Raw genomic sequence first — 14654 nt, forward strand, 5'->3', positions numbered from 1 at the left:
AATGCGAATATTCGGAATTGCGAATATTCACCGCGAAATTCGAAATATAGCGCGATTTCTCGAATATGCTATATTCGAGTCGAATATTCGCAATGCGAATATTCGTGAGCAACACTACTCCCAACTCTGGCTGAATAGAAATCATTTTTTAAAGCAATTATAACGGCCGCAGTCTACCTGTTAGGCTGGTTTTGCAGCTGCGAGTTACTGTTATACGTGCTACTTTACTGTATATGATGGGTTACAGTGGCAGTCATTTAGAATGGCATCCCAAGGCACAACTACAGTAGGGTGCAATGTTCCCTTCCTACTGGCGCACCACAACCTACATGCCATGCAACGTATTAAAATGTAAAAAAGGGGAGGGCTGGCAGGGGGGGCAGGGTGTAAATTTCCCCCCGGGCTGGTGACACTATGCACAACCACCGGCCGCCACTACAAAATGCTGTTTTTGGAGAGCAGGAATATGCCTGCTGGAGCTCTGTTAACACAGGTCACGACCGCTGCTCACCTCCCACTGTGCAGCCGTGCCTGCTTCAGCTCCAAGGTAGATGGCTGCAGAGCTGAGCTATGTCTTGTCTCACACATAGCTCGGCCTCAGCGCACACCAGCGCTGACATCCCCTGTTTCTCGCACTGCATCACTGTGAACGGGGACTAGGAGATACATATAAAACTTCAACACAATCATTTATAAAAAAATTTAAAAAAATGTGACCCTTCATATATGCTTTTCTGTACACCATTCATTAACATAATAGCTGACTACTGAGCAACAACAGTTTTACAATACAGCATTATAAGTGCAGTGGTCAGGAGTATGAAATACACATATCGAGCAAGGCTGAGCAATGCATAACACACTGAGCACAGTAGTTAGAAGTGTGTAATGCACAGAATGTAGTGTCAGAACTGAGTATTACACAGAGTGCAGAGGTCAGGAGTGCATAATGCACAGCAAGCTGGGGTCAAGAGTATGTACTGCACAAAATCCAAGGATCAGGGGGCGCATCACACAAACTACAGGGGTTTGGGAGTACTGGTGCTGGCTGTGTTTGCCGGTCCAAATTATGCCGCGTACACACGATTGGTCAAACCGATGAGAACGGTCTGATGGACCGTTTTCATCGGACCAAACCGATTGTGTGTAGGCCCCATCGGTTATTTATCCATAGGTTAAAAAAAAAAAAAATTTTGTTTTAAATTTAACCGATGGATACCTAACGGATAGAAAAAAAACAATCGTTTGTAGGCACGTCCATCGGTTAAAAATCCATGCATGCTCAGAATCAAGTCGACACATGCTTGGAAGCATTGAACTTCGTTTTTTTCAGCACGTCGTTGTGTTTTACGTCACCGCGTTCTGACATGATCGGTTTTTTAACCGATGGTGTGTAGGCACGACTGACCATCAGTCAGCTTCATCGGTTAACCGATGAAAACAGTCCATCAGACCGTTTTCATCGGATGGACCGATCGTGTGTACAGGGCTTTAGTGTCTTGTCAAGCCCAAGTTATCAGCCTGCTGCATGACTATTTTTGATGTAAGGAATTATCTTTTGTTTTTTTACACTGGATTTATGGTGATGTGGATTTAATAAAAGGCGACACGTTTTTATATACTTCACAGTGGGAGTTTTCTTATTTTTTTTATACAATGGTGACCTCTGCGCTGGAGTTGCTTGACTGCCTCGGTGGAGCCGCTTCTGACCTTGACAAGCGCATTATGACCATTTATAATGTGATGGTCCATCAAATCTGGTAAGAGGCGCCCCTAATCATATCACAAGGTGGTGGATTCTCCTGTTTTACTTGTGGATTTTATTGCACAATATTTTTTCTTGAAGGAAAGTCTTATAAAAAGGAAACTTCTGTTGTAATATGCGGATACACTTTTTTTTATGGACACTTTTTATTTAATATCATTTTCATTATTTTTATCTCAAATGCATTTTGATGTAATTGGATTTGAGTATTAGTTGTTGTTAATTGAATCTTTATTAGCACTTTTTGTAGTACCATAGACCAGTGTTTCTCAACTCCAGTCCTCAAGGTGCCCCAACAGATCATGTTTTCAGGCTTTCTATTATTTTGCACAGGTGATTTGAGCAGTTTCACTGCCTTAGTAATTACCACAGCTGTTTCAATTGAGGGAAATCCTGAAAACATGACCTGTTGGTGCGCCTTGAGGACTGGAGTTGAGAAACACTGCCATAGACTATCGAAAACCAGAAGTGTGTAACGCGCAGATGAGTAGTCAGAGTACAACAACATCTACCCTCCCCAAACCAAAATACCCAGTAGAGATCTGCACCCCCACACTAATATAGATCCCCATCCAGTGCAGATTTCCAATGCCCCATTACAAATCTTTTATCCCAGTAGAGCCCCCCCCCCCCCCTTCATAAAAAAACACATTCACCAGTCAAACCACACATTTCAGAACGTGGTGAAGCCCTCCCTTGGCTGTGTCATGTGGCTGAAGCCGAGAAGGAAATAAGGAGATCTTCCCTTAATCCCTCTGCATGGAAAATGTCAATTGGAAATTTGCAATGGAAATTTTCAATTCAAAAATTATATACAAAGTATAAAGAGAAACATTATATTAAGCAGAAATATTTACTTTAAGAACTGGCGTACTGATACGTGTGAGGTGGCGTATTTGCTCAACCACGGACAGATAAAAATGAATGCAAAAAAACAGTGAAACTCATTTATGCACATGCACCAGCCTCAACAGCGTATGGCAGTTGCCAATTTTCAACCATGTTGGCACTTCCTATATGCCATAGCTAAATGGCAGGTAGTAGTATTTACATTCTAAAAAGTAGTATCATGGCTCCTGTACAATAGTGTGTAGACTCAAAAATTTGTTATTTTACTCAACTCTTCAGTAGCCCAAATCCTACCTTCCCTCAAGCAATGCAGCTTCTGCCAAACTCTTCAGCATTTTACACATCTAGAAGTGTCAGATGCCTGTACCCTCTGCCTCACACTATGGCCCCATCCTCTGCCCCCCCATGTCACTTCTACCTCCTGTTGTGACAAAGGGGATGGAGAAAGGAACCACAGTAGCAACGGAAGACACTGGCTTCCGACAGTCCTAGATCTGACTGAGGCTGCAGATCTGAAATTGAGGGAAGGTAGGAGACACAAGTTGTCAGAAAGGAAAGTATAATACCTCTACCGTAATTTTGTATTTCTTTTTTGGTGACTAAGGTGGCTTTAGGAAGCACACTAATCCAGATATTAAAAGGACAATGTCAGATTGACAGTTATTTGTTACACCCAAGGTTCAAATGTACCAAGCAGCCTCCAACACTGCTCCCGGGAAGTAGTAGCCTCCAGAAACGGTTGGACAGGAAGCTGTACACACGGGCCGAAATTCAGCCAGTCACTGCCGAAACAGCCATTTTCAGCCTGTGTGCACACAGCATTAGCTGTGGTTGGCAACAGCTAAACGGATAACAGCCAACAGGCGAAGAACATCAGTTTCTTCCTGTAGTACTTCACAGCAACAAAAAAATGCAAAACAACTTCACACGAAAATGATGAACATTAATAACCACAATGACTCCAGTAACAGCCACAAGTAAACTTTATCTCAGAAGAAGAAATGGGGCTATGGACCATAGTGTAACAAATGATTAAAACTATTTTTCAAAGAACAGAACCACACCTTAAAAAACAGCCAATAAACAGCCACAAAGAAGGACAACATTACTGGAGTAACAGTTAAAAAAAAGAAAATGAAAACATGGAACTCACCACAAAGGGTTTGCTTCTGTTGGTTGTATCCTCTTGTGGCCTGGGAAGCTTCAGTAGTTTTGGTTCCACAGTAGTTGGAGTACTTGGTGCTGTTCTAGGCAAATCCAAAGTGCCAAAGTTATTAAAGTCACCTGTGCCAGTTGGCCCTGATTTTGATGCATCCTCCAGTAGGGGACTTATCAAAACTGGATATTGTTTAATGGGGTGTTTTGTAGAGTTGGCATTTGAAAAGGGACCACTTAACACTTTACATTCAGGAGGGGAGATTGGTATAAAGGCAGCCGGTTCGCTTGTGTGGCGAACATGTTTGCTGGGTAGTCTAGATTTAGCAGAAGCATCTGTTGGTTCCTCACCTTCTTTGTTAACATCTTGACTACTAATTTTATTGGAGCGCTTTTTAAAACTGCGTCGAACCATTCTTGGGGATAAAACATTTACAAGGTTGGGGTCGAAGTTCAAGTTTTGGTTTCCCTCCAACCCATTTTCTTCTGCTTCGATAGGCAACTTTCCAGTCTCCTCTTCGACCTCTTCAAGTTCTTCCAGTTCATCTCTTTGTTCAGATAATATTGGCTCGCTACTGGATGCTAGGATGGACTGCTCTAGTTCTTTTGAAGGCTCACTACAGTCTTCATGGCCAGGGGTAGCCAAATCTCCTCGCCGACTTGGGTCACTAAATGACTTTTTCTTGATGGTTTTGCCATTTCCCTTTTCATCAATGACTTTATCAAGAGCTCCTGGTTGACTGACAATATTTTGAATGACCGTGTTGTAATCTTTAATCCCATCACTGCTGAAAGACAGCACACTAGCAGCACTACCCGTACATTCAGAAAGAGCAGAGGCTGAGGAATCTGAAATCATTGACTTTGCGTTTAATGATCCAAGCAGGTTACTGTCCATAGAGAACTGTGCTGGATCTTCAGTGATGGAATACCTTCGATGGGGCATTGGATCACTCAGAGATCTGTAAGATTCACTTCCAGACTCACCATTGCTCCCACTGCTAGAATCTGTCCCACCATTACCAAGAGAAGGAAATTTCCTTCTTCGTCTAATTGTTCCAGGTGTTGGTGGGGCATCTAGAGGTCCTTGAGTGTATGCTTTGTTGGCTGCAACTTCAGAACATTTATCACTTTCTAAGTTGTCATTCGGTGACAGTACCTGGAAGTCTCCATTTCGTTTTTGCAAGTATTCACCTTGTTCTTGAGAATTTCCTGTTGACTTCCAAACAGTGAGCGTCTGACCAATATCTCGATATGAAGTACAAGGTGCAGGTTCAACTTCCGTTACAATTCCTTCATCGGTCATGCTAGATTCGTGTCCAGATAAGTCCAAGTCTAAAGATTTCCCATATGACGCAATTTCTTCAACTGCAGAATTATTCAAAAATTGTCTATCACTGTTTTCACCAACTACTGTCTCTAACTCTTCTTTTTTAGCACTTTTGAGATGTTCTTCAACTTCTTTATCAAAACTATAGTCATCCTGGGAACCAATCTGTTTTATTTTCTCAAATACTTGCCTTGCTTCTTGAATGTATTTGTCATGTGCTGCATCTGATTCACCTCCATTCTTGCTTTCCACATCACTTTCAACATCCCTCTGTGAATGGATGGCATCATTATTGGATGGGCAAGCTAACATAAGTTCAGATGAACTTTGCTTCATGGAACTGTGCGCATTAAGCCTTCTGGACCCTAACTTGTCAGAATACGTAAAAGATTTAGTGCGACGTAAAGTAGCGGTCAAGTCTTTTAACGTTGGACGACTTCCTTGTTGCAACCTCTCCTGTCCTGATCTACCTCTGGCTAGTGTGTTTTGAGACCCAACAGTACCCTGGTAGTTCTCATGCTTGGCATATAATCCCTCCTTGTCACTGGCCCCACACCCTCTATTTTTCAGTTTCAAGTCTGAAATATCAGATTTTAATAAGTTTAGCAGGCAAAGAGTATCTGATGCTATATCTGGGTTGGACATTGACTTTTTATTGGAGCTGTTCTCAGGGTCGTAATGTTGACTATCACTAACATTTTCATTTTTTATTTTTGAAATGCTACAGGGCACCTTTGACCTTGGGCGCACCAGCTGCCTTGACATACTTTCATGTTGCCCATAACTTGGGGATCGGTAAATACCAGAACCTCCTTGGAAGCTACGTCCTTGACCAGAGAAAAAAGAGCTAAAATGGTCATCATCTCTGAGGGTTTCAGTGCTTGAATATCTACTGCTGCTTCTGGAGCCACAGGGGCTGGGCAAAAAGGGTGGAATGTTAACTTTTGCAACCCGAGACACAATGGGAATTGGTGATGTAGTTAATTGACTTGGATTTGCTGGCAATATGCTTTCAGATATACTTCTTATGCGCTGTGTGGAAGTTTCATGGGAAGCACTGCTTGAGGCACCCAAAACATTTTGTTCTGTAGGACAAATATCAGATTTGACAACAGTATTAGAACTACTATTAGATATAATGGACCGGGAATCATGTCTCTGTTGTGAAAGGGCCAACAAACCAGTATCATAGCCTAGGTCACATTTGGCATCATTCACTAAGTGACCTCTGTTATATTCAGATTCTTTAATAAGTGTAGCATAAGCTGCAATGTCTCTCTTTTTCTTTCTTATAGACCGTTTCCTGAAACTATCCCTGAGGACGTCTATGTCACTGTCCTGTTCACTTCCCGAGGACACTTCCTGGGGCCTGTCCCTAGCATCACTACTATTGCCTAGGATATGCTGTGGCAAAGTATTTTTGTGCAGCTCATCTTCACTGGAGCTGTCTTTGAGTCTGACATTAGAGGGGGCCAACTGTGGTTTTCCTAAACTATGATAGGAATGTAAACTATCTGATTGCTGTCTTGCCTCTTGTTTAGGTAGACCAGATGAAAGTGTGTTCACTCTCAGACCAAACGGGATACAAGTTCTCGGAGGAGGGGGAGGAGGCTGGGGTTTGGGACCAGTGTTTATTACCCGGTGATCTTTTTTATCCATACATACAGTTTGTTGTTCTGTCCTTCTTTCCGTTAGTGCTTGACAATAAGTACTTTCTGTCCTTGCAGACGGGTTTGTGGACCAGTGCAATGTGCTGGACGGACTGTCTTTGGTATAGTGATTAAAGTTGTTTTTGCTGCTTGTAGCTTCCAAGGAACAGTGTCTTTGGGGCTCTGCTTCTGCCGTTTCTTTTATAAATGGTCCTGACTGGCCTGGGGGCCTGGGCTCCTCAGATTCTGGCAGGGAAGAAGCCCTAGATGGCAGTTTTCTTCCACCCTCCCCAAATAGTTTTCTCATTTCAGTAACTCTTGGCCAGTTTGATCCCTCCGCAACTAGCAATTCTCTGTTATCTGGCTGGTGTAGAAAACTACAGAAAGAGTTTACTTCATCTACAGAGATCCCTGAGCTCTGACTTTCCCTCGGGTCAGGAAAATCATGGGACTTACCTGGCAGCGCCAGGGAAATGCCATCGTAGCCAGCCGTGCCTTGTTTAAGCTGTTCTCTCGGCGAAGTCTCGACAGGCTTGTCAGTCTCCCCAGACCCAGGTTGGCAAGCCTTTCTTAAAAGATCTGTTCTCCTCAAGCTTTCGTCGTCACTCTGAGCTCCATCGTCCCTGATGTGGGGTGAGAAACGCTGAGAAATCTGACGGACCGATGAGATATTCTGGTCTTTACTGGCTGCAGAGATTTTGGACACCTTCCTAGTTAAGCTAAGCGATCTGGCAGGAGGACGATGTGTTTTTTGACATGTGGGCTGGGTGACATCTCCTTTCCCGGGCAGATCCGTGCCTCCCTCTTCACTAAAAGCCTTTGCATTCCAGGTCCCTAGTTTTTTAAAGGACACACTCCTGTAAATCCGCACTTTCCTCTCTGCATCCTTTTCAGCCATGGTTCTAAACAATCCCACACCGGCCTGTTTCTGCTTGATATCCACAAAAAACGACGTTCAAATACGTCGTGAGAGTCTTCTAAGAATAAATTAAAACGCATTCAAAGTTTAAATCCATCCATAGGCAACAAAGCAAAGGGATCCACACAAGCATCCTTTATTCCGTAAAGTTTGAAGACTTGGTCTACAGATAAAAACCCAAGTCAATCTTCATCTCGACCAGAGAAATTAAATCCTATTTAGTTCCTGTTAGGTTTTCCATCGTTGAGATAAAAATCACAAGCAAGAGGGTAAAAAAAAAAAGTTTATGCAAAGTTTCCTTGACAACAGTTTAACCCTGGGAAGACCCAACTCAGCCCCAACGCTCAGAAGAAGCCATACCCCACCAATCAGCAAGCAAAAAACATTTCCTTGTTGCAATATCCTCCAGTCACATGCCCTTGTTGTATTCTGCACATCTCTAAAACACAGGCTTTTAGATCAATCCTTTGGCGTTTTTTTTTTTTTTCCCGACAGTCTCTTGAGTGTTGATTTCACGTGGGAGAAAATTGCCAAGCTTTACTTAAAAGAGACAAGGTTTCGGAGGAGAGAATGAGAACATTCTTGCTAGTGGTATATTCCTAAAAGAAAGCAGAAAAATACAATTACTGGTATTGCAATTATTGAGACATCACGGGACTTAACTATTAACACTAAACTTAACATTTTCTCTTTTTTTCCAGCAATAAAGAGTTAAATTTAATCTACTCGCTACATAAGAAGCAAAACTTTAAGGCAAAAAGGCACATAAACAGTTTCAATATTTTTTCGTCTGTCCACAATAGCTTCCCCTTTGTCTCCCCCTGCTGATGATGTTGAAGACTAACTGGTTTCCTAAAATTCAACATTTGTCAGTTAATATTACAATAATAAAGAAAAGCACTGTGGTTCAGGCATAAATAATTCTATAATATAGAAGTTTAAAGCACATTCCCTGTTGTCAGTTGGTGGCAAGATCATTATTTTATGTTAAACTCCAATTTCACTTCATGTCCAAACTCAACATGAAAAATCAACGACTTGGCTGCCATGGAAGAACTATAAACTTCTGGATGTCACCATGCTTGGACATGAAGTTCTAGCGCAGCGGTCTCAAACTGGTGGCCCTCCAGCTTTTGCGAAACTACAAGTCCCATGAGGCATTGCAAGGCTGACAGTTACAAGCATGACTCCCAAAAGGCAGAGGTATGCAAGAGCTGGAGGGCCGCCAGTTTGTAACCCCTGTTCTAGCGGGCATGGTTAAAGTATAACTAAAGGCAAAACATTTTTTAGTTTTGGATGGAGTGGAGAGGGATTAGAAAATCGGACAGTTTTTATTGCCGTCTGTGCCTCTGTTAAGGAGATTCGCCCTCTCTATTTGTACTGTTTATCATTATCATTAAAAGTGAAAGTAAAAAAAAAAAAAAAAAATTAGTTTTCTTCCCAGAAAAGTCATAGATGGGACATCTTACAATGGGGACACTAGTTCTGGTGACCAGGGGGACCCGAAGAAATTCCCTTAATTTGCAGGGATTTTCTCTTAATTCCTGTTTGGCTATGGGACAGTAAGTGAAAGGAAATCTCTGCAATAGGAAAAAAAAAATCTGACAGCCGTTAGAACACTGCCTTACTCCATCCAAAATGAAAAAAAAGTTTGTCTATAGTTCCTACTTTAAGAAGCAGTAGCCGGCATGTCGAAGATCATCCAGATCTTGTCACTTTACCAACTATAGTAGGTGATACCTGTAGCAGTTTCAGACAAAAATAAGAACTTGTTAATGTTAGGACATGAGAGTATGGACAAACCATAATGGTGGAACTGGTGTTCCAGAAGAATAGGATCCAGAAGCTGTTGGAACATCTCACAGGAGCAAAAATAAAAGTGTTTAAATCTAGTAGCAAACAAAAACTGTGAATTGTCTGCAATGCAAACAGTTTATATCTCCAAGTACTTCTTTGCAGACTGCAGTTAAATCCCTGTAGAAAACTTTAAGTGGCACAAAGAAGCAAACTCGCCCACTAATCTGAGCCCAGTTCTATATAGGGTTGGATTCTCTGCATACCTAAAATGCAAGCATTGGATGCTCTGTCCATACTTAAATAACAAGTACTGGACACTTTGCCCATACAGTACCTATAGAAAAATATTGGATGCTCTGCATACCTAAATACCAAGCATAGGATGCTCTGCCCATACCTAAAGAATAAGCACCGACTGCTCTGCCCATTCCTAAAGAACATGTATCAGATGCTTTTGCTTATACCTAAAGAACAAGCACTGGTTGCTTTGCCCATTTCTAGAGAACAGGTATTAGATCTGCAATTACCAAAAAAAAAAAAAATGTATTGAATGCTATGATCATACAAAAAAAAAATATTAGATGCTCTGCCCATATCTAAAGAACAAGTACTGGATGCTCTACCCATTTCTAAAGAACATATTTTGGATGCCCTGCCCATATTCAAAGAACAAGTATTGGTTGTTCTGCCCATTCCTAAAGAACATAAACTGATTGCTCTGCACATATCTAAGGAACAAATCCTGGAAGCTCTGCCCATAGATAAAGAACAAGTACGGAATGCTCTGCCTATAAATAAAGAAGAAGAGATGGATGCTCTGCCTATACCTAAAGAACAAGCAATGAAAGCTCTGCCCACCCCAAAAGAACAAGCATTGGGTGTTCTACTCATACCTAAAGAACACGTATTGGATACTCTACTTATACCTAAAGAACAAGCATTGGATGTTCTACTCATACCTAAAGAACAAGCATTGGATGTTCTACTCATCCCTAAAGAACAAGCATTGGATGTTCTACTCATTCCTAAAGAACAAGCACCGGATGTTCTACTCATCCCTAAAGAACAAGCATTGGATGTTCTACTCATTCCTAAAGAACAAGCATTGGATGTTATACTCATTCCTAAAGAACAAGCATTGGATGTTATACTCATTCCTAAAGAACAAGCATTGGATGTTCTACTCATTCCTAAAGAACAAGCATTGGATGTTCTACTCATTCCTAAAGAACAAGCATTGGATGTTATACTAATCCCTAAAGAACAAGCATTGGATGTTATACTCATTCCTAAAGAACAAGCATTGGATAACAAGCATTGGATGTTCTGCCAATTCCTAAAGAGCAATAATTGGATGTTCTACTCATACCTAAAGAACAAGTATTTGATAATCTACCATACCTAAAGAACAAGTATTTGATAATCTACCATACCTAAAGAACAAGTATTGGATAATCTACCATACCTAAAGAACAAGCATTGGATGTTCTACTCATTCCTAAAGAGCAAGAATTGGATGTTCTACTCATACCTAAAGAACAAGCATTGGATGTTCTGCTAATTCCTAAAGAACAAGAATTGGATGCTCTGCCTATACATAAAGAACATATGTTGGATACTCTACCATACCTAAGAGCCGTTTCACACTGGGGCAACTTGTCAGGCGGCTCAGCCGCTTGACGAGTCGCGTCCCATCCTATGCAATAGAACCGTTCTAATAGGAGCAACGCAAGTCGCTCCGACTTAGAAAAAGGTTCTTGTACGACTTCGGGGGCGGCTCGGGGCGACCTGCATTGACTTCTATACAGAGCTTATTTTGCAGGTCGCCTCTGAAGTCGTCTTCAGGACGCCTTGCGGAGTCGCCCCCGAAGTCGTGCCGCCTAAGTGTGAACCGGCTCTAAAGAACAAGAATTGGATGTTCTACCCATTCCTAAAAAAACAAGCATTGGATACTCTATTATACCCAAAGAACAAGTATTGGATGTTCTGCCCATTCCTAAAGAATAGGCGTTGGATGCTCTGACTATATCTAAAGAACAAGTATTGAAAATTCTACCATACCTAAAGAAGAAGTATTGGATACTCTTCCCATATCTTAAACCAAGCACTGGGTGCTCTGCCCACATCTCTATGTCAATGCTATGGATAGTGACAGCTGGGCTCATAAGCTGTCAAAAACAGACATATCATTGAATTTTATCACCTTCACCTTTAGCAAACTAGCTCTCCCATTCCTAAATTCCATCCACCTATATTTTCCCATAGATCCAATGCAAAGATTATCAAGGAAAAATAAATACAGGAAGGGAAGGACACAATCAGTGCCTTCTAGTTTGCACTGAACAAACATGAAAAAAAAAAAAAAAAATATAACAAGAGAAAAAATAAATTGAAAACACTGCAGCCCAGAAACAAACAGACAGCATTACGCAGCAGTACTGTCAATCCAGTGATCCATTAACTGCGGGAAAGATTTTAACAGATGTCAACTTTCCAAACTTTCAAAAACTTTCTCATGCTAACTTTTTTTTTTTTTTTCCTCCCTTAGATTTATGATGTCATGCCTCCCCCTTACAAGGGGACCTGTATCACAGCGGGTGAACCGCAGATTGCAAAATATTTTTGCAACCCCCCCCAAAGCAGCCCCCAATGTCTGACATGAGGGGGTCAAAAAGGAATGAATTAAAAAGGACTTCCACATTGTTCTTTATGAGCGTATTCCCGGTACCCACATGAAAAGCGGATCAATTAAAAATAAAAAGTACAAGAACAGCGAGTTCAATTCTTTTTCTCATTAGAAAAATTAAAATCTGATCACTTCCAGGCTGAACGTTTTAAAAAAAAAAAAAACACAAGCTCTGCGTTATCCCCGTTGAATTCATAGAAATACGTACAAAATCTGAAAAAATAAAAAGGAAAACATTAAAATTAAACGGCAATTTTTTTTTTTAGATAGACGACTACAAACCCCACGACAGCTCCAGAAACAACAAATGCATAACACAATAAAAAATGGGGAAAAAAATAAAAAATCAAAGCATTCCCAAATGTAAAAGTTGCTCAATTCCCTGCAAGTTTTCCCAAGTAGGAGAAGCCGGAGAGATAGAAGCGAGCCCTGGAAGAACGGAGAGGAGAAGAGAGAAGAGGTCCCACAGCCCAGGTACAAAGTTTGCATTGTTTCCTATTAACAAATACAAAGGACAGTGAACACAACTCCTTACCCTTCAAATCTCTCCTGCAGTCTGGGTTTCAGAGCTCTATAGAGCCCAGGAATGTGTTCGCACCATTGTCATGGCAGAGGAGGGGGGGGGGGAGGGGGGGGATCTCCCAAAAATAATGTGCTCCCCTGGAGAAAGGTTGGTGGCGATGGGAGTCTCAGTCCCCCCCGGTGTTCAGTTCACACAAAGCAGCCCCTGAATGCTGCAATGTGGGCATGCTGTAAAGTCTACTCTCCTGGATGGGATACAGGAAGTGCCCCCCCCCCCACCTCCTCCCCTATTTGTGCACTCGGATGGAATGCGCCAGTCCCAGCTCCTACATTGCACAGTTGAATAGGTTTAACCCTTTGCCTGCCCCGGTGGAGCTTCCACACAGTTTGCACAAAGCAGAGTGAGCGCAGAATACTTAAAGGGAAAGCCGAGTGTATATTGAGCGAGCAAAGTTTCTGGGTTACAATTGTTTTTAATAATACTCAAATGCCGTCTGCACAGCTACTCTATATAGGGGTTGCCACCAGTGTTGCCAACCTACCAGATTAAAATGTACTGGCACGACACCCGAAATTTACTGGCGCAGCCACGTTTTTACTGGCATTTCACAAAAGTTACAAAATTAAATTTTTAGGTGCAAATTTCAGTATTTAGGCTACAAACAAGTACGCTGGGCAAATAGCAATGTGATTTAAGGTATATATTAAGGTAAAAAAACATATTTTTGTTATTTTCGATATAATAAGGGCAAATTATTTAGTCACATCACCCCCTGCCTCCATACCTCTCTGCCACCAACACCCCCTGCCTTCACCCCCCCTCTGCGGTGCCACAATCTCCCCCTGCCTCCAATCTCCCCCTGCCTCCAATCTCCCCCTGCCTCCAATCTCCCCCTGCCTCCAATCTCCCCCTGCCTCCAATCTCCCCCTGCCTCAATCCCCCTCTGCGGTGCCACAATCTCCCCCTGCCTCCAATCTCCCTTTGCCTCCAATCTCCCCCTGCCTCAATCCCCCTCTGCGGTGCCATCAACAACCCCTGTCTCTATCCCCCACCCTCTGCGGTGTCACCATCCCCCTCTGCAGTGCCACCAACACCCCCTGCCTCCAATCACCCCCTGCCACTAACACCCCCTGCCTCCATTGCCCCCTGCCACCAATCTCCTTGTGCAGTTCCAAGCCGAACCGATCTCAGCTTTTTTTACTGGCACATTCCCGCAACCACGGACATTTACGAACAGGGGGAAAAGTGCCCGTTTTTACGAACTGTCCGTAAAAATACGGACGGTTGGCAACACTGGTTGCCACCTTTTCTTCAAGTCAAAGCCGAACACTTTAGCAGTTTTTTTTTTTATAGTATAAACTATACATATATTGGGCCAGATCCACAAAAACGGGCGTTTATTTAGGCAGGCGTAGCGCATCTCATATGCGCTACGCCGCCGTAACTCAGAGTGGCTTGTGGGGTATCCACAAAGCACTTGCTCCCATATGTGCGCCGGCGTAACGTAAATCGGCCGGCGTAAGCCCGCGTAATTCAAAGTAGGCTTGGAGTGGGCGTGTTGTATGTTAATGACCCCACGTAATTGACACTTTTTACGAACGGCGCATGCGCCGTCCGTGGACGTATTCCAGTGCACATGCGCGAAATCATGTCGCAAATAGTCAATGCTTTCGACGTGAACGTAACTTACGCAAAGCCCTATTCGCGAACGTTTTACGCAAACCACGTAAACGACGGAAAATTCGACGCTGTCCCGACGTCCATACTTAAAGCGGGAGTTCACCCGAAAAACTATTTTTAACATTAGATTGAGGCTCAATACTTACCGTTTTAGAGATAGATCTTCTCCGCCGCTTCCGGGTATGGGCTGCGGGACTGGGCGTTCCCATTTGATTAACAGGCTTCCGACGGTCGCATACATCGCGTCACGAGTAGCCGAAAGTCGGTGCGGCTCAATACGGCGCCTGCGCACCGACGTTCG

The 14654-nt window shown here is 42.7% G+C and overlaps 1 protein-coding gene across 2 annotated transcripts in view; it reads right to left on the bottom strand.

Moving 5' to 3' along the window:
• ARHGEF17 (Rho guanine nucleotide exchange factor 17) overlaps window positions 1–12931 on the bottom strand; it is a 394561-nt gene extending 381630 nt beyond the window's left edge. For both annotated transcript variants that reach the window (XM_040340055.1, XM_040340054.1), the window contains exons 1-2: window positions 12686–12931; window positions 3768–8266 (exon numbers count right to left, since the gene is read on the bottom strand). In XM_040340055.1, the coding sequence (XP_040195989.1) occupies window positions 3768–7646 (3879 nt within the window). In that variant the 5' untranslated portion in view covers window positions 7647–8266; window positions 12686–12931. The remainder of the gene's footprint in view (window positions 1–3767; window positions 8267–12685) is intronic.
• Between the last annotated feature and the right edge of the window lie 1723 nt (window positions 12932–14654).

The sequence above is a fragment of the Rana temporaria genome, chromosome 2 (assembly GCF_905171775.1).
Source record: "Rana temporaria chromosome 2, aRanTem1.1, whole genome shotgun sequence".
Classification (NCBI taxonomy): Eukaryota; Metazoa; Chordata; class Amphibia; order Anura; family Ranidae; genus Rana; species Rana temporaria.